This window comes from Apis cerana, linkage group LG11 (assembly GCF_029169275.1).
Source record: "Apis cerana isolate GH-2021 linkage group LG11, AcerK_1.0, whole genome shotgun sequence".
In the NCBI taxonomy this organism is placed as follows: domain Eukaryota; kingdom Metazoa; phylum Arthropoda; class Insecta; order Hymenoptera; family Apidae; genus Apis; species Apis cerana.
This window is the reverse complement of record NC_083862.1, coordinates 6,616,942-6,639,953: the sequence shown is the minus strand read 5'-3', so window position 1 is coordinate 6,639,953 and position 23,012 is coordinate 6,616,942. Positions and strand designations below refer to the sequence as shown.

General features: G+C 18.0%; 1 protein-coding gene across 2 annotated transcripts in view; it reads right to left on the bottom strand.

Moving 5' to 3' along the window:
* Positions 1-23,012, bottom strand: part of LOC108000151 (uncharacterized) — a 25,324-nt gene extending 2,312 nt beyond the window's left edge. The window contains exons 1-4 of one of the 2 annotated variants that reach the window (XM_062081574.1): positions 22,874-22,977; positions 22,652-22,800; positions 19,010-19,145; positions 2,377-2,556 (exon numbers count right to left, since the gene is read on the bottom strand). In XM_062081574.1, coding sequence (XP_061937558.1) covers positions 2,377-2,556; positions 19,010-19,142 — 313 coding nt within the window. In that variant the 5' untranslated portion in view covers positions 19,143-19,145; positions 22,652-22,800; positions 22,874-22,977. Of the gene's footprint in view, positions 1-2,376; positions 2,557-19,009; positions 19,146-22,651; positions 22,801-22,873 lie in introns of both variants that reach the window. The other variant, XM_062081573.1, reaches the window with a different exon arrangement.

Genomic DNA, 23,012 nt, shown 5'->3' with positions numbered 1-23,012 from the left:
CTTTAATTATAGAATTATATTTGTAAAAAAATATTATATCTTTGTTTTTTTTATTTTTTATTATATAAAATCGATATTTTATTGAAAATTTTTTGAATTATTTCAAAATTATATATAATCAATAATTAATTGCAAAATTAATAAATTCTTTGTTTTTGTTTTTTTAAGATGTTTATAAGTTTTTTTTATCAAATATTATATAATATTTCAAAATAATTATGACGGATAATAATATTTAATTATAAAACAGTTTTATGTAATAATATTGATTCTAGTTTTTTGAAGTATTCGATCAAAATATATTTCCACAATATTGTTCTCGTAATAACCAACTATAAAACTACTGATTGGTCTTTCACTTTCTTCAGTTGTGAAGAAATACTACGGTTGAAGACGTGATGTTACAAGCCACTTAACGTGAAGTCGAAGCATCGTCGGCAATGGATCATTTGTTTCGAAATTTCTATACTATCTAGTTGGTTAAAGAACGAAAGTTACACCAGGTAATAAATTGTTCACGAACCTGCTTCTGTGTTCCTGTTGTCTTTGATTCTATCTCAGTTATAAAACTTTCTAAGCTCTAAGACATTGATGAAATGAATTTGTTTTCATATGCATTTTGATTAATATGTAAAATTTAATAAGTCATATTATATGATACCGTTGAATATTGTTTAAGTTTAAAAAAATATTTATAGAATGCGGTTTTTTTATCTTTTGAAAACTATATAATTATATACAAGTTTTTTCTGTTGCTATTTTACATATGCAATGATGTAAGAAGTTTCAAGAATTTTTTTTATATATGGAAGATGATAATTCAACGGTTATGAATCTAGAATTTCACTTTTTTTTAATAAAATTTCATCATTTGAATTCATTTTCTTTGATGAATGATTAGAATACAATTTATTTGTTTATTCATTCAATAAAATTATTTTTATAATATCTTCAATATTATATTTCAAAGAGTATATATTTTTTCAATGATAATATTTTTGTCATAAATTATAAAAGCCTAAAATTTTTTTTATAAAAATTTCTCACATCATGATGGAAAATAAATAAATATATTTTATTAAATATTTTTTTTGAAATTTTTATGAAATATGATTTTTTTCATGACAAAATGTATTTAGTATTAATATTTATTAAACAATTAAATTATATAAAAAAGTTATCTATTAATCTAATTGTTTAAAAATTATTTCTTTTTATGTTACATAAGGACAAAATTTTCCTGTCACTAATGTATACTAAATTTTATTTATTATAAGTATACATATTTATGTTTAAATTATATAATAATTTTTTAAAAAATAAATAATTAAAGTTGATAATAATATAAATTGCACATACATAAAAAAAGACATATTTTATAAAGAAAAAATTAAGCTAAAGAAGAAATTAAAAAAATATAATTTGAATTATCAATGTGCATTGAGAAAATCGATATTTATTTTTTTTCATATTATTTATATTGATAAATTTTGTTGTATAATAATAATAATAAATTTGTTAATAAGACAAAAACTTTCTAAATTGTAAGTTATTTAATAATTATTTATTTCATAATAATTTATTTATTTCATATGAAATTATTATTCAACAGATTTTTAAATTTTGATAAAAATACATTGATGAAAAACACGAAAAGAATATGTAGAAATTCGTTTCTATATATATCTACCTCTTTCTTAATAATTTCTTAATAATATTGCAAATATGCGTGAAACGAATATTACGAAATGAAAATTATGTGAAGAAGTGACAAAAAAAAAAAAGACCAGAAGAGGAGTTAATTACGATGCAATCGGGATATACATTGAGGCCTGCACGAAACCGAAGGTAAAAGCGTTTCGTGATCACGCGTCAACTGTTCGTGAAACGTGCCTGTGCATTGTACATTAATGAATCATTCTTCTTTTTGTGATTATTCTCCTCAAGATTATTCAATTGAATGGAAGACCTCGTTTTTCCTCATGAATAATTAAATACAGATCGGCAAAAATTTTTTGTTCCATGGATTGATTTTTTTTCGAAAGAAAAAATTTTAACTTGAAGATTAACTTGAATAATTCTGAAATAATTTTTTTTTTTCATTTGTATTCTTTTTTTTTCTTTTTTTTTGCATGAAATTTTAAGCATCAATTGTATGTGAGAAATTTTATTAGTTAGTTAATGATTTGAAATAAATATAGTTTTTATATTTTTTTCATATTGTGAATTTATACAAAAATTTCATTAAAATAATTATCTATAAAAGATTTTTTTCTTATAAAAATATTTGAAGAATTCTAACAAGTTACATGATTTTATTACTATAAAATAATCAAGAAATTTGATAAATTTTTTTAAAATATTTAAATCGCTTACTTTGTTGAATGAGTCTGAAGATTAAATTATTTTCATCTTGCGTTTCCATTGAAACAAGATCCATACAATATTCTCTGCAAATGTTTCTAGCATCCAACCAATCCACCCTTTGATTTGCGTGAGCGGGAATATGTCCGCTGTAGAAATAGTTGTGTCCTCTATAATTGAATTCTTTCGGTCCTGTAAATTGAATGTAAGATATAAGTTAATTAAGTACATGTAGATTAATGCGAGTTTAAAATGGAATATTCGAATTAGCATAAATTATGTAATCCTTAAATAGAATAGTTTAATGATTAATGAATTGATTATTGATTATTGATGAGTGATAAGTAATAAATTTTAAGTTGTAAACTTTCGTTACATAAATAGTTTCTACAATTTTATAATTTTATATTTAAAATAAAATAATCAATTGATTTTTAATTTATTGCAAAATTTAATTTATTAAAAATTTAATTGCAAAATTTGTTAGTTTCTAATAGATTTTTTAGCGTTAATGATAATTTTTGAAATTTTACTTATAAATTTAATTAAATTGTATAAGAGAATTAAAATCGTATTTAATGTGAAATTTAATATTGAGTTTTTTTTAATATAAAAATATACAGTAGATATGATACACTATAGATTATGTTATTAAAATAATAAAATTTTGAAAAATTTTTTAAAAATAAATATAAGATTTTTTGTTTATTATTATTTTCTAATTGATATTAATAAATGTAATTGTTATGATCATAAATAGATTGCATTAGAATAGTAAAGTAGATATTTATGGATTTGTGAAAAATTTGAATATATAAAAATTTACTTTAATATATGAGATATATGAAAAGTCACAAAATACCTAAAATATGCATTATGATGTTTGAAAAATGAAGCAAATGTTTATTTAGCTCCATTTTTATAATCTTATTTATAAAAATTTGAATTTGTATAAATATTCGTAATTTAATCATAAGATTTTCATAAAAAAATTCTTTTTAAAAAATAGAATCAAATATCAAATGAAAAGAAAAAGTTTCATGATTTAGTTATAACTATTATGTGTAAAAATAAGATGAATCTATAATTGATTGAACGTGATTATTGCTTAAATGTCAACGGTCTTACATTTTTTCCTGTTGATTATGCAGGAATGTCTCTCTTGTTGACGATTTACGACGTGTATCTCATTATGAGAACCTAACGTTTCGATTGCGAAAGGGTTGCTCGTATTCAGCAGTACTATTACAGGTCATCATGATTTTGCTTTAAACCGCATACATGTATATTCTTTTGAATGCCATTAAAATTTTAATTTTCTCCACTTGAAGAATTGATAATTTCCATAAATAATATTAGGTAAATAAGAAAACTCAATCATTTTTCATATGACAAAAAAAGAAAATGATAATCAAAATAGTTACTATTCATCTATAATTACTTTTCTTTGATGAAAAATAAAATTATAAAAAAATTGGTTTTATGGAAATTATTAGTTTAATGAGGAATTTTTTGAAATTTGTTTTTTTAATTTTGAAATTGATTTTTCAATCTTTATTTCTGAATTGTTCATATTACAAATAATTAAATATTTAAATAAATTAGAAACTTTACAATATTATCGATTTGGAAAAATAATGGTATAATTTTTCAAAGGCAATCATGATTTTTTTTTATAACAATTTTTTAACACATTGAATATTATATCAAAGAAAATTATTATATTAGTTAAAATATAGTATGTTGCGTATCTTGTGATATTTGACACATTTCATATGATGTAATCATAACGATAAAACCTGTGAATACCGCATAAAATATTGTTAATTTTTTTCGAAATAATTACAGATATTAACTTCTTTTTTATTTTTAAATTGGTTAAATTTCTTTTTTAATGATTCAGAGTAACTAATTATTTAAAGCAAAATTTTAAAAGTAAATTTTATCGTTATTATTAGATGGAGTAATCATTTCGTTTATTAATATAACTTATTAATTTTATTTTATTCAAATAGATATTATAAAATTTTAATATTACTTATTCTGTATATTATCTTTTTATTATGTATAATTTAAAAGTTATAAAGAAAAGAATTTTTATTTCTTTTATTTGAAGTTCTTAAATATAAAAAAGGAATATATGAAGATTAAAGTCAAATTTCAGTTATTTAATATATTAAGTTTCCAAAAAGCGATAAAAAATAAATGAAATTTCATATTATCATTCTTTTCTCTATTAATTGTTGTCTCTTATTTTCCAGTTTTTGTATCTAAATATTTATATGAAATATTAAATAAAATTATAATAGTTATAATAGTTATAATAGTTATAATTTATTCGTAAAATAAAACATTAAAAACTTACTAAATCCTCATCGAATTATTACATTATTTTCACATATATTTATAATATATTTAATAAAAAATTAATATCGTGAATTTCTATTTATACAATCTAATATTATCAATTAATACTAATATATTAAAATCTGTTAATATATTCAAAAATTACATCACTATATACGTATATTATTATTATTATTATTATTATTATTATTATTATTATTATTATTATTATTATTATTATTATATATTTATTACACTCATATTATATATTTTTCATAGCTTATAATGTTACAAGCAAATGAATGATTGATGTGTGCATAAGTATAAGATTTAACTTTGGAGAGGAGTAATCGCGTGTAATCTTTTCGATGGAAAAATAACTATTGAACAAGAGGAAAGAGGAGAAAAAAACGATTAAATTGCTCGTTCCTTCTGACATATCACGAAAAAGAGAATCTCACGGTGAATGTCATCGAGAATGGTTTGATTTTCTGAATGATTTCCAAGCAGAAATTGATTGTTCAATTGAGAATCGAGGCTACAGATGAAATTTCTTTTTGAGAAATGATAACTATAGAGAGAAAAAAATAAATTATTGAAATAAATAATTATAAATATTTTTATTTCTCTAATACAATAATTTTGCGAATCAATTTTTCTTTGATATATGTTATGTAAAAAAATAATATTTTAAATATGCTGAGTTGTTCCATATAAAATAATGGGAAAATAAATTTTGAAGTAAATAATTATAAATAAGTATTTTTTTTGACTGATAAAGGATTTTACAAATAAATATTATGGAATAATATATATTATTATGGAATAATATATATTAGATAAAGAAATAATTTTTCAATAAAATTATATAGAGTGTTCTATCTAAAATCTATTCAAAAACTATCAATATCGATATAATTTTTTTTTTTTATAAATTAGATAATGTACAAGATACAATTATAAAAATTTTGAGAATAAATCTCGATGAATAAAATATCATTTTCATTTTTTTTTGTTTAAATAGAATGTCATTTTTTTATATTTAGATATTTAGATTATTGCTATTGAATCTAGTAATAATTGAAATGTTTTTTTTATTCTGTATAATTAAAAAAATTTTATACGTATAAGAAATTGTAAAAAACAATTCTCCAATATAATTTAATAATAATTTTTCAATATTATAAAAGAGAGAGAGAGAGAGAGAGAGAGAGAGAGAGAATACATCATTTCATTAAAATTTGGGTATTTTTTTAATTCATATAAAATAGATTTTTTTATGTTTATATTTTATTAGAAATAATTAAGTATTAAAAATTAAATAAATTATCTGTCAAATAATATTGTAATAAGATCAAATTTATTCATTTGTAAAGAATTTTGATTCTATTTATTTTTCGCGATAAATATTTTTTCATTGGAACTGGAAATAATAATTATTTCAACCATATCAATAAAGATTAAAAATGTCAAGATTTATAATATAATTTATAAAATAAGCTCGTGATTTTTGTTGCTGGAATCAATCCAACGAAATTTCTATAAGAAATTATGATTTTGATGAAATAAATGCAAATAGAGATATCCTCGAACATTTGATATTTAATATTTCGTGATTCTTGTAAAATGTTTATTTGTCGATTGTTAATTTAATTTTATATGAAATATAACTATGTACGAATTACTTACATTATCCGTTTTAAAAATTATTTTAAATATTTTCTTGTTTTTTGATAATTTAAAGAAATATTTTTAATTATTTAATTGAATAATTAAGAAATAATTAAGAATAAATAAATAAAATTAAATTATTTTTTTAATTTTAAAAAAGTTATAAAAAAAAAAGAACAAAAAATCTTAAAAGAGTTTGTTAAAAATATGAAGAAGAATAAAGATTTTAATTGTATTAAATTATATGATGCATTATATATTAAGAAAGATAAAAAAAGAAAAAAAGAAAAAATGATACTTATTAAAGTATTTATAATTAATTAATTTTAAAAATTAAAATAAGATTAAATAATAATTATTAAAACATTTTTTAATATTGATTATTCTTGATTAAATAATTTGTAAAACAAATATAATTTTTTAAATATCAAATTGATTCTTCATCTTAATAGTAAGATATTTCTAGATTTGATGTCGTTTCTCTTTCTTTTTGTATAATCTTGCATTAAGTTATACAATGAATGTTGGCAACAATGAACGTAAAAACAATTACGATATCATATGTGATCAGGTCTATTGTACGCTTCATAATATTTGAGAAATTATTTCCGCCATTTGTAACTCAAGTTTCCTTCTTTTTTATTTCTTAATGACAATAAATTTTCTTTTCTTCTATGAACGATAAAAAGATTTAAAAAAATGTTCATCTTTATTATTATATCTTTATTATTAATCTTATCATCATTATAAATTATTGATATGATGATTAAAAGAAACATTCACCTTTTTACCTTTATTATTATTCATAGTCTCATTATCATTATAAGTAATTTATTTTATATATTTATTGTAAATTACTTTTCTACATTCGTTATTACTATTTGACTATATTATATGTAATCGATATCGTCAAAGATTTTTATATTTGATACATAACTTTCATATATATATATATATATATATATATATATATATATATATATATATATATATACTAAGTATTGAAATAATTATGTATATATTATATTTTATATCAATTTTTTTTTAGTGATTTTTTTTTCTATTTCTATTTTTCAATTTTTTTTAAGAAATAAAAATATTATTATAAAATTACAATTTCTAAAGAAATCTAAAATTAATATTATTACTATTTTTTTCTAATTTTCAATTTTTAAATATTGTATTACAAAATTAGATTTTAAATGTAAATTAATCAAAATGATAAAGAAATATTGATTAATTGATTGAATATAAAATTTTAAGATTCTTAATATAATATAATATGCAATATAAATTATTTAGAAAATTATATAATATTATATAATTTGATAATTGTTTAGAATTAAAATTATTCTTTAATGAATGAGACTGTCTGAAATTTAAAGAAATTTTATAAAAGTACTGGTATATTTACTTTCTTTATTATTCTTTTATTAAATTAAAAAATTTGTTTTGAAAGAAAAATACTATGTACATAATTTTTTATAAAAATTTTCAAAGGAAAATTTAAAAAAAAATTATGTACTATATAAGTTATTTCTCTCTTTTTCTTTCTCTCTCAAAAAATAAAATAAAATATATTATTATTGATTAGATACATATATATATTTATTTAGGTTTTATATCAATAAATCATATAAAATCATAATTTTTGATATTCTCTTAAGAAACATACAAACAAAAATTAATATGTATATAGTAATTTAATAGATATGATATTTTGCATTTAAAAGATTCATATAATATGTACTAATATATATTGGTATATAAAAGAGTCATAAGACGAGAGGTCAAACAAAAATGACATTAAATAGACTGTCATGTTTCACGAGATTATTTTTCTTTATTTTCTCGTGAACATGCTTTTGTATTTAATGGAGGTTTATGAGAAAAAAATTTAATCCCTCCCACTTTATCTTCTTTCGATTTTCTTTTACATTCATAATTAACGAACGTTATATCACCGTTCATTAAACATTTATGCCTTAGAAGCATTCGTACGTTTCACCATTGTGTCAAGGAACTAGGAACGATGATCATTTAAATCGACCTCTTGATTCTTTTCTTTTGAAATCCACCAACGGTTTCTCTCTTTGAAAATTGGTTTTATTGTATTCTTAAGATTTATATGGTGTATATGTCAATTTTAAGCGTGTCAAACATTATAATAAATGAATTATTATATTTATTGTTTTCATTTAATGAATTCTTATAAAATCTTTCATTTATTTTTTTGTTTAATGAATAGTAAAATAAAAATGTCATTTAAAAATTACTAATATACGCAATATGGTAAGAAAGTAATGAGATTGGTAAAAATATAAAATAACAATACATGCATATTTTTTATTTTCTTCCTTTCTAAAGTAATTTTCGAAGAAAATACTTAATTATACAGATTACTTAATTATTTAAGTTCAAAAATTATATAATTTCATTTTTTTATAATTAAAAATTTTTTAATTATAAAAAAATGAAAATTATAATTGTAAATTTTACATGTCTATCCAAAAAAAACTCCAAAAATTAAATTTTTTTAATAATCCTGGAAGATAATGCAAATGATATATTATATATATATATATATATATATTTATATATATGTATATAATATATTATTCATATATAAGATACAATATATAAAATATATATATAAGATACAAATTTAAAATCATATAAAATAATTATAAATTAAAATTTTTATTAATAATTATATATAATCTTGTAATTTTTTAAATATTTATATTTCTAATTATTTTTTCTAGTGTTTGTTTAATAATGAAAAAACAACTTAAACAAACTCACTTGATTGTTAGTCAAATAAAATATCAATAGTCAATTTAAGACGGAGAAAGTAGAATTCATTAATTATGGATAGTAGATATTTGTCACTTTTCACATTCCCTTTCGGCATCATTTATGATCATATTTGCATATTTGCATGTCAATTCATTTCAAGAACTTACATCAGTTTTTTCCATTCGTATAAAAATATTTAATTTTATATTTATTTAATTTTTTTGTATGAATCAGATAATAATAACAAGTAAAATATTTCTTTTTAAAAATTATAAGAAATTTCGAAAAAAATCCTAGTTTATAATAAATTTAAATTAATTACTATTTTATTTAAATTTTTTAATTTTAATTTTAATGATATTTAAAATTTTAAATATCTTACTAATTAAGTATTATTTTCGAGTGTCAATAAAATTTAATTTAATTTATTTATTTCGATTTAATTTGTAATTTATTTCTAAAAATATTCATCATTATATATATTTGTAATAATTTTTCAAATTATAATAATTATAATAATAATTCAATATTTAAATATTTTATATGTAATTTAATATTCTTGTTATTCAAAAATTAAATCAAATATAATACATTTACTTTAAAATAATATTTTAAAAATTATATTATACTGTGATAACTATAAATATAGTAACTTAATATGCAATCAATTTGTTTTAAAATTTATAAATGATAAAAATATATAATATTTAATTGTGAATAAAATTGTCATAAAAAGAGCAAAAAAAGCAAAAAAAAAAAAAAAAAAGAGATAAATGAAAATGAATGTTATAAGTAACAAGCATGATTTTTATAAGATTTTAAAGTGGTTCTTCAAATAAGAGGTGTGTCAAAGGAATGGAAAGCTCTCGCTTTCACGTGTCACGACCTGCACGTGTTTGTTTAATAATAGCGTTGTCGAAAGATTTCAGAAACGTTTAATTTATGCGAACGAAATGGTTAATATTTACAGACTATATTTGCAGATAACAGAACGTGAGAGATGTTTGACATTTCTTAAAAAGAGAAAAAGAAAGCGTACAATACTTCTTTTTTGACGCATAGTAAGTACATATTTTTCCAAGAAGATAAAAGATATAATAAATTAATAATAAATTATATAAATATAATTATATAATTTATAAATAATAAAATATAAATATAAATATAATAATAAATTATAATAAATATATTAATAATAAATCCTTTCTACGAACTCAATTCTTTTGTATTTTTATATAAAAATAAGATTTTTAGAACAATTTTTTAAAAAATAATTAAAATAGATATTAAAATGTTAATGTTTATTAATTATAATGTTATTATATTAGAGTTAACTTAGGATTAATATTTTATTTAATATTACAATATAAAAAATATGATCGTTTATTTACTTATAGTTAAAATTTATCTAAATTAATTAAAAAAATTATAAATTAATATAATTATAAATTATAAATTACCTCTAATTGATCAGAAATGATTTCTATATATATTAATTTCGATATAAAAAAATGATTTGTTCATTTCCAAGATTATATTGTAAAAATAAATGAAATTTAATTTAAAAATTATTGATAAAAATAAAGAGAAATAAAATTAAAAATAAAGTAAAATGCAATTATTAAATATTGTGTTAATCTATTCTTTTTCGATTTAATTCATTACTTTTGATTATTAATAGTACTTTTACGTTTTTAATCATAAATCAAATATTTATAAAATATTAATTAATATTTTAATATTTGAATGATGTTTCAAATGAAAAATCTTGTAACATATGTCAAATTTCATAAATAAACAGTAAAAATGCGAAATATAAAAATAATTTTGATCAAAGATGCGAAGAAAACGAAAGTCAAGACGGAGGTGAAACTTATTCCCGCAATTTAAGTCAATGGGTCGAGATTCGATTCGTCTCATGACCAAGAATAACAGGTTTTCTTTTCCTACATCATCTTTCTCAGTTATATATATTCACTTGGATACGCAATTTTCATTATTATTCAAAAATATATTAATAAACGATGCAATATGAAATTAATTAATTAATGTATAATATATAATATATAAATAATTAATCTTTTTTTTATATTTTAATATTAATTGTAAGATTAGAAGATTAAATAGTATGTTACTATTTAAAACTAAATAAAAATAATATAAATAATAATTTTAATGTTAAATTATTAAGTGAAATTGAAATTTTTGTATAATCACATATATTATCTAATATTTATTAATATTTAATATATATATATATATATATATATATATATATATATATATATATTATGAACATAATGATAATTAAATTTCAAATAATTTTCGTATTTATATGAAAGATTACTTATTATTATTTTTTTTCTATTACTTATATATATATTATATATTTGTATTTATATATATATATATTTATATATATTTATTTTCAAAGGCCAATTTTTTAATAAAAGAAAAATTAATTGTTAAGTATTTGTAAAAAAAAAAGATATGAAATTTTGAGATATTTATAGAAAAAAGAAAGTTACACAATTATAAAAATATACATAATTTTTAGAAACAAAATTATATGTACCATGTTTAAAATCGTTATAAAAGAGCAGAATCACAAAATGATTAAACGTTATGGACAAAGAAAATAATTTATTGAATTCGAAATTTACTTCGAAATTAGCATCCATGTGAAAATAGATATAAACTATCATTTGAAGAGTGGTCATTACAAGCCAGTATAACGAGCAATGCTGGAATTATCTCTGTGGTACATTGTTGTTTCGTTTCGCAACAATTCTTGACATTTTCATGGCGGCGAAGCATCGGCCTTTTGTGATGTTGTTAGTTGGACAACTATATAAGTATATGTTGCGACACATGATTGGTCAGCTGTACTGTCATAAGTAATTTAACGACAATCTAAGGACTTGTAAGACCAACAAGTTAAGGACCAATAATGTTACATAATTTTGATCAACGATTTTGATCATTAGAGTCATTGAATTTTATGAATTAATATTTAATTTCTGGTTAATTCAACTAACGTTTTATTTATAATGAATAAGAACAATTACTTATTGAATATATTCAATAAGAATAGATAAGAATTTATATTTTTATTATTGTTAATGTTATAATTTTTTTTCCTATTGTGATTCATTAAATATTCATGTTTACGATTGAATAAAAAAAAAAATTAACGGTTTAACAATATTACTCGTTTATTCGAAATTATTTTGAAGTAAAAAAATAACATTTACTATGAGCTATTGAATCTTTTTTTTAATTTATTATGGATCATTTCATTAACTTTCTAATAGTATGTCTTAAGATTGACATAAGAGGACGCACCTAGTGCTTTTAACGTAACTGTTTACTTTCACTCGATATTAATTTTCATAAATTTTACTTGAAATATTCTATATGTATATGTATAATAATTTTTACATAACAAAGAATACCGATAAAATAAAATAATTAAAAAAAATTTTTTTTTTAATCAAATCGCATTAATAATTAGGTCATTAACAATAAATTTGATCTAATTTTCTTTAATTATATTTTATTATAAAGTTGAATTTCTTTTAAATAATTTAAGATTTTAGGCTTAATGATGATGTTATACTAGTAATTGAATTTAAAATATATTTACATTTTTGTATTTAACTTGTATAAAAACTTGATATAACTTGTATAAACTTGAATATATATTGATTATGTTATTTTTTGTGTTTATTTATTGTTTTCATTTATTAATATAATTTTATTTATTTTATGATAATTTTAAATTTTATCAGAAATATGTAATTGATGTAATGAACTTTCAAATGATCAAGTAATCAATATATCATATATTAATCCTGAAATATAAATTCTAAGAAAGTTAAGAGATAGTTTTCTTTAAATTTCATATGTTAAATGTTATTTTACATAATTAGAATTTATGGTGAAATTGAGAGTATATATCTAATTTTTATTTATTTTACTTATTTTATGTGATACCAGAACTTTTAAAAATCTTAATAATAAAAAAATATCTTATTACTTTTTCAGTTATCTGTTTTGAATTCTTTAATTTTAATTTTATTACATTTTTTTTATAAATTAAATTTGTATACTTTATATTGATAAATACATATTGTGTAATTAATGTTATATTTATGTAACAAATTATGTAACATTATTAGAATTTATTATACATAACTATGTATATATACATATATATAAATGATAAAAAAAAATCTTTCAAGTAATAAGTAACTGATGTATTTTGGAAATTATATATGAAGTATAAGAATGATCATTAAATTGTTTCTGTATTTAATTCGTAATTTTTACAATCTAAAAAATAATCAACCAACAAGTATCTTCTATTATTAATTATTAATTACTATTAATTAAATTAAATCATTATTATTGGTAATGTTTTTATTATAAATACATATAATTATTAGTTATTTAAATATATAGAATATCTACGAAATGTTATACGAATTAATTAATTAATTAAAAATTAAGTTTTTTAAGCAAACAATATTTCTCTTTTAAATTTTCAATACAATCTTCTTCTAAGTCTATGATAATACAAATATAAAGTTTTTGAATTTTTATTGAAATCAATTGCCAGAGCATTATTTAGCTCATATTATATTGATTTGGATATCTTTAAAATAACAATTTATAATATAATTTATCTTGATAACGGAAATATCAATTTCAATACGTAAGAGATATTGTTAAAAATTCTTTAATTCAATTTGAATTTCTCATTACTCAATGTTTCAGATGGCAATAAAGAATTATAATCATATTTAACAAAAAACTTCCTTCAAATATATATATATATATATATATATATATATATATAAATATATATAATTATATAGAATTTTGCGTTACTAATCAATTGTGACAAAAACAGTTGGATAATTTAAATAATAAAAAATCTCTGAAAAAATTAAAGAGATAATTAATAATATGCATATTAGACTCAGTATGATAATAATGTTTAATGAATGTTTAATGAACTTACATAAATATAGCAAATATTAATTATTTATTTTTGTTATTGATTTCTATCGATTTAAAAATTATAATATCTTTTAACAAAATATATAATTTATGAAAGATATATCATATTTATTTTCATTCTTAATTGTAATTTATTATTATAAATTCATTTTGATGTTTTTTTTTTACTATAGATTTAACAAAGAAAAAATTTAATATAAAGAATTAATAATATTAACACAATATAAATGAAAATTTTAGAAATTATTATTGTCAATGCTCATAAAGTTCAAATGCTCATAAAATATTAGTGGAATTATGAGATTTTATCCAGTTATATTAAATATTTTAAATATTATGAATATTGAAAACACATATAATAATATAATCAAAAATAAATATTTTAAACATTATAAATATTAAAAATATTTAAACGTATAAAAATATATGTTTAAAAAATTAAATTCTATTTAAAAAATGTCACTGATATTAAATGTTTACAATGATGAAATATGGAATATTATTAATGATACATAATATATCAAATAAAATATTTTTCATTATTTAATTCAAATTATATTTTTGATTTTAGAAATCCTAAAAAGTGATCATATAAAAAAGCGATTTTTTTTTTAAAGAAAGAATTTTATCTAGAATGATTTCATCGATCCACCACGAGATTAGAATTTGTTATTGTTATTAACAAGTGAATGCAATTCTAGATGATCGAACGTTTGAAACGTGAATCATTAGGATGTCAGACGATCATAATTTTACCCGAATATCATTACATTCTTGCGACAGAAATAATTTTCACGTGATTAAATATGAAAATGAGACTATGAATTTCGAAATTTCTAATATCTTTCATTATGATAATCTTTATATATATTATATAATATTATTATATAGTATTTTAATGTATAATATTTAATATTTTTATGTTTCGAATACTTTCTTGAAAATATAAATAAGAGAAAAAAAATGATTAAAATTGTTTTTTTTTAAAATAAAAATAATAAAATTAACTCAAGAGATAAAATGATTCAAAATATATTGGTGATATTCAAATATATTGGTGATATTTATCCGAATTGTAATATCTTGTATAGAAAAACTTATACAATTGAATAATTCTTATTAATTATATAAACGAATAAATAAATGAAAAACAATTGTCATTTTTCATCCAATCGGCGAATTTAATCTATTTAATTAGAATTAAAATTAAATAAGTTTAGATTTAGTATAGATCATTTTTGATTCCAAGTATAAAGTCTTAGTGAAACGACAATAAGTAACTTTCTGTTAATGTTATGTTTCTTGAGAAAGGTACTAATAATTGTTTCTGCATATTTCTTCATGTTTCAGTAAAAAACTTATTGCTTGAGATAAATGTCAAAGAAAAATAGGAAACATACGTTAACACATCACAACAAATGCCATTTCAGTTTATGTCAGCTAAGCAAAATTATGCCTTGAAATCGAATATAATCTTGAAAATCAAAATGTTTTTTGCATATATATTGCTTCAATGTTTTTATAATTTGTTCTATTGAATACTTTGGAATATGCAATAATGATAATCAATTGCATAGAATATTTGCTTCAACGAATAGTTTTAAGTTTTATATAAATTTTTTGAAAGTGAGATATATCTCTAGTTAGTGGCCTCCTAGTTAAGATACACACGAATGAGAAATAGAGATTAATATGAAAAAAATGAATTAAATATAAAAATGTATTCTCAAAGCAGATTCTTGAATATAGAAGAAAATATATATATATGATATATATATATATGACATCGTAACTTTTATTGCTATTATTTTTGAAATAGATTCAGAATAAAAATTATTTAAAAAGATAAAGCATTGTAATTTTCATTGCTATTAATATTATAATATTATTATTTTGAAATAGATTTAAAATAAAGATTATTTAAAAAATTTAATAAATTTCTATATATCGCTGAAAATAGATTAAAATAAAATTAAAAAAAATTTATAAGATTAGATCAATTAAATAAATTTATAAGATTAATCTTATATAATATTATATAATGAAATAATTTAAAAAATTTGTAATATAATTATATAATATAATAATTATAATATAATTATTATATAATATAATAATAGTATATAATAATTATAATAATTATATAATATAATAATTTAAAAAACAAACATAAAAATAAAAAGCAATTGATTATTATATTGAAATTATTATATATATATATATTGGAATTAATTATAAAATTTATAAAAATAAAATTATATAATTATATAAAAATAAAATTCCAAATAAACATAGCTAAAAAACATGTAAAATAGTATAAGTATTAAAAAAAATTTTATAAAAAGTGAAAAATATTTTTACAAATAAAAAGAATATGTAAAATAAAATCATTTTATAAATAAAAATTTAGATTATTGCAATAAATATATTATTTAGAATAAATCAAAGAAAATACTATAAAAATACTAAAAAAAATACGAAATTATAATACAAAATTATAATACAAAAAGAAAAATTAATAATGGTACCAAATATCATCTAATGTTAAGAGTAAAACATACAAATTTTTTAAAATACGATCAATAATGATTTTATAAAATAATTCTTACAAATTTAAAAAAAAAAATAAAAAAAATCTTTGAAGAAATTTTTGAAAGAAAAAAGAAGCATAATTAAAATAATCAAAAATAATAATATATAATATTATTTTTGATAAAACATAATCTTCATAATCTCTTTGCACAAAAAGCTTTTTAAAACAAAATAACAATAGTGCTAAAAAATGATATAATTATAAAAAATATTGGCAATTGGTAATAAGTTTTTTATAATTTCACGTTGAATGAGTCATTATATTTGCAAGGAGCTGGTCAAAACAAAGCCGACGAAACATCCTGTTCAAAATTACGTAACTATTCTGTCGACTCTCGTTGACCCCAAATCGGTGTCTCTCCCTTAACTTCGTCTTGTTACACGTCCTCTCGCTAATTATCATGGCACGATTGCGAGATATCTGCCGGTTTCTTGATTTTGCATCTTAACCGTGAGAAAGTGCATTAAACATAAAGTCAAAACATTCTTGTATTCTATGATTTGTTAATAATAAGCTATCAACTAACTAGATTTATTTACTTATACTAGATTTAAATAAAATTCAAATGGTTTCAAATAATTTAAAATTTAGATTTCAAATAATTCTAAATGAGAGAAAAAACCTCAATAAAAAAACCAAATAATAAATATGATTAAGAATTTAAAAATTTACAATGATTTTAAATAATATCAAATGAAAAAATGCAATTGAATTATAATCAGTTTATATTATCGGATTATATAAATTATAATCATCAAATTGATCTGGTTTATAATATTTAATTATAATTTAAAAAAATATATTAATTTTATTACTAGTAATTGAAAAGTTGATGCGAATGAAAAAAAAATCATTCCCATGAAATAGTTAAATATCAGAACTTGCATTTAAATCATGTGAAAGTATCTTTTGAGTATCTACTTCATATATGGAACGATTATTAAAAAATTAGACAAATTGTAAAATAAAATTAATAAAATTATTCATTTGAATATATTGTACATATATATGTATTTTGTATTTAATTCTTTTTACCATTTTTATTATATATACATATAGAATCATAATTAAGAAACTAATAAATACTTTTTAACAACAAAATTTTTTTTAGATATTATTTTCTTTATTGATATAAAATTTTGCATAAAATCTATTGAATATGATTGAATATTTTTGTATTTTATTAATTAATTAATTAATAATATTAATTAATAATTAATTAATATAATACATATAAATAAATGTAATAAAATTAATATATATATATATATACACATTGATATAATTTTTTAATAAAAAGAAAAATAGAATTTCATCGGTAATATAATTAAAACTGAATAATCTACTATATATATTTGTTTGCACAAGAAGTGAATGTTTTGTTTATGATCATAAGATTGCGCGAGAGTTTTGTACATGAAGCTTTAATCTTAATTTCTTTTAATTGTTGGAAAACGTGCTAGGGTATCTAAATACCCCGAATCCACGGAAGGAATTGTGTTTATCGCTAATATCGTCACGGATATTCTGTCAGTATATCGTGACTAAAAATATTGAATTTTGACGGAAATTCTATTGGAGAGAATTATGTAATATTATTATAATATATGTGAAAAAAACAATCTTAACTTATAATAGGAATTTAGAATTTTTTAGTTTTTTTATATTCACAATTCATTTAAAAAATAAATTAATATAACATTATAATCTTATTATAAAGTCATATATTCATATAGAATTCAGATATAGAATTTTTCTAATGTATCCGTGATATATATATTATTTTATTATTTTTGATTTTGTTTTATAAAACATGAAATAATTTTTTATAAATAAAAAAGGACTTTTTAATAACTTTTAATAAAAAATATTAAAAATATTAATTAAATTGAATTTTTATATACGTTTTGTTAATTTAAATAGGTTTGATTTGAATCATTATAAAAATTATGTTATTTAAAATGATTAAATATTAAAAAAATTTAAATGAATAATATGAAATTTATTTAGTTATATAAATAACATTTATTATTAATAATTAATTTAGTCTTTGAATTTTAATTTAAATTTCAGGTTAGGTTTGTTAAATTAAGCTTCAAGGATTAGTTAAGAACATTTATAAAAAATATCAAGAAATGTAAATATGGTAGTATTGTATTTACTAAGAAAGAATTTCAAAATTAAAAATTTTCACTCAATGTTCAAACTCACGGTTTGCACATTTTTGAGGTATAGGAAGAGACAGGAATCTTCCTGGCCTGTTGCTTTGTGGCCGAATTTCATTTATAGCTGGTTGGGCGTACACCAACGCTGCAAAAAGTACCACGGCCAACGGCACCAACATTATCTAAAAAGTAAATTTATTTTTAAATAATATATAATAAATTAAATAATAAAATATAATCAAGTAAATAATATATTATAAAAATTAGATTAAAATATTTTTATGATTTCTTTGTTTTTTATATAAATAAATTAATTTTTTTTATTTAAATTATTAGAAATTACAAAAATTATAATTGAAATAAATATTCATATTTTGTTTTGGAAATAATTAATATTTAATTTAGAAATAATAATTTTGCTTTGATGCATGAAATATCGGATATTTTTAAAAAAAATAAATTTTAAAATATGATATTAAACATTTTTTATCATTGATTTTTATTATTGAAAAAAATTTTATTTAAAAATTTATGAAATACAAATAAATTTTATAATTTCATTTTTTATTTTTAATAAAATTTTAAATCATTCTATAGATTACATATACTATACATAATTATACATACGATAATACATACTATATACGAATTGAATATTTATAATTAAATAGATACAGCATTGTGTATTTTATATTATTTATGAATAATATAATAAATATAAATAATAAAATAATTAAATATTAAAAAAACATTAAATGAATAATGTGAAACTTATCTAGTTATATATATAACATTTATCATTATAGTTATAATTTTTTCATTATTTAAAAAAAATATTAATTATTAAGTATAAAAAATATTAAATATTAATTATTAAAAAAAATATTTGTTAAATAATATTTATCTAAATAATAAAAAATTAATTCTATTTAAAAAAAATGAAAAAAATTTTCTTTCTTTATTTCTTCTAAGGTTACTTCTTTTTGTTTTTATTCTTTTTAAATAGCTATCTCTATAATTAATAAAAGTAAAAATTTAACTTCTAATATAATATAATAATAATAGTAATTATATAATTATAATATAATAATAATTTTTCATTCAACCAAAAATTACAACTATTAATCAAAAATCAATAAAGTAAATTTAAAAAATAATAATTAAACAATTAAAAAATTACATATATTACAAATGTTTATTAAAGCAATGTTATTAATATAAATTTATTTCAATTTGTAAATCAAAACTTTATAACATAATTTTTTCAAGAAATTTTTTCAGAAAAAAAATCTTTATAAATCACAAGATGATCGCACAATCTTTCAAGATTCAAACCATCAATGAAATCCTAGACTATCGAAGGACATTAATTTTAATTTTAAAACAACTCATATTGTTGGTATATGTCTATACTTGTCATTCATATGATGATCAAAAACTTGTAAAAGTTTTGCTGGTTAAAACTGACATGTAAGATAAGATCGTGACTCGATATATACATTTAGTTTAAATCAACAAAAGTTTCACTTAAGGAATGCCAATTTCGTTAAAGAAAGATAAAAATTTATTTTTCTTTTACTTTTATTTATTTTTTATTTATAATTAGATAGTAGTGTTATTTCCAGTTTACTGCTATGTATTATATCACATAGTGATCTGATAATTGATAGGAATTTTTTTCGTTATGAACCTGGCTAACGATCGAACGTTCCCTTGTACAGTCGAACATAACGATTATCGAGACATCGAGAGTTGCTTCTTTGCTTCCTCGAAGAAAAATGAAATAACACATGAAGCAAGAATTCTCTTGCGTAATAAAGGATAAAAAATTGCATAATTAATATAGAATTGGTGAAAAAATTTTGTAGTTTTAATATAAAGATGTTTTTTATATTTTGCCTTGTGAAAAATTATTTAGAAGAAATAAAAAATTACATTTTATAAAGGTATTTTTATTTTTTACTTACAGAATGTTGTTAATTTATTTTTTTTTAACAAAATAATATATGCAATACAAAATTTATTAATAAATCATTTATGTATTAGCTTATTTAGTTTATTATTTAGCTTATTTATTTATTTAAATTTATTTATTTTGGATTTAATTAGTTTGATTATATTTAAGCGAGTTATATTTAAAGCGATTTTTATATATTTTTTTTTAAATTGTAAAATATAATAAAAAAAAGAGAAAAAAATTTTATATAAGTTAATTTATAAAAAGAAATTGTATTATTATTAAATTTAAAATTAATTTATTAGTATTTTATTAATAATATATTTGCAACAATTTTTCTACAAAAAAAAATTGTAAAAACATTATAAAATTAGAAAGCATAACAATTGGTTTTTTTATAGATAGGATATTTTATATGAGATGCAAAAATTTTATTTTAAATCACAGGATATTCTATATAAGAGAATATAAAAAAAAATTTATTTTACTAAAATATGCAATGCAAAATTTTTTATATGAAGTATTCTTCATTATGAATTTTTAATTATATGGAATAAATTATATGGTAAAAAAATTTGTAAATGTTATTAAATTCAATTTCATTATTTAATAAAAATTAATATTTCACTTTTTTCACATATAAAAAACTCATTCCATTCATTTAAAATTTATTCTAAAATATTAACATTTAGACCATTTAAGTTTATATCTACATTGATTTCAGAGAAAATAGTTTATAATATAATATATATAATAGTTATAATATTTTATTCAAAAATACTAAAAATTTAATATTTATATTAATTATTTTCTATGAAAAATTTTAATAAATTTTTAAATTTTAATAAAAAAAATAGATTATTTTTTTATTTATATTATAGATTTATTTATTGTTATTATTATAGATATATAAATATTATAGATATTGTAAAATAATTATATATGTAATATATATAAAAAATATTTTGTTTTTTATCATAATTAATTATTTTTCATTATTATTATATAATTTTCATTATTTATTATATAAATTTTAATATAAAATTATATATATATTTCAATGTAAAATAAAATTTTCATTTATTGACAAAATTTTATTTTTTTAAATATTATTTTCAAATATTCTTAATATTTTTATTTCAATATTATTATTTCAATATTAAATACTCTATAGAAAAACAATTTGTTGATGCTTAATGACAAATTAAATATTTATATAGTTGAAATGGAAAACAGGAAAATAAAAACTTTTAATTAAAATAACTAATCTGTAATATCTAAATATTTATTTTACATATATAATTATAATTAAAGTGATATTATAAAAATAAATAGATACATGCATAAAAATTTCTATAATAAATTACAATATTAATTTTATCAAAAACGTTTTTATATTATATATTTCTCAATATCATATCATATATCTAATATCTTCATATTATATATTTTTTAATAATTGTAAAAATATAAAATCTATTATTTTTAAGAGTTTTAATGTTAAACATCTCTAAATATTATTATATATATCTTCATTTTATTTTAAAAACTTTAAATATATAATACTTATTATTTGTATACATAAAACATTATTCTCTATGAAAATACTTTAAATAATTTTCAAGATGCAAAATAAACTCTTATAAGAGTACTATTTATAGTTCTATTCTTCAAACAATTCTTCATTGAATTAAGTATTGTATCTTTAGTATTCGTTATGCAGGAACGTACAGCATTTATATCTGCAATATTCCTTATGATATATATATATACATATATGTATTCAGTTTGTTGCACTTGTTCTATCTTTCTTTTTCCTCTCTCGTTTAACACTGGTGCGATCAGTATTCCGTAGATGACTTTATAATCGTGAGAATTTTCTAAATAAATAATGGACCGATATAAGCCACGCACAATATAAATATTTTTTTTGTTCTTTTTTAAAACACTCACCTTATCTCACTTCTCTTTCTTTTTGCGATTTTTTTTCAGATTAAAATGGGACGGACGAAGAGATCGACGGTTAAAGAAACGTGCTCACTGATAGAATTATGAAGAGACAGGCACATTCACTGTCGATTATATAGAAATA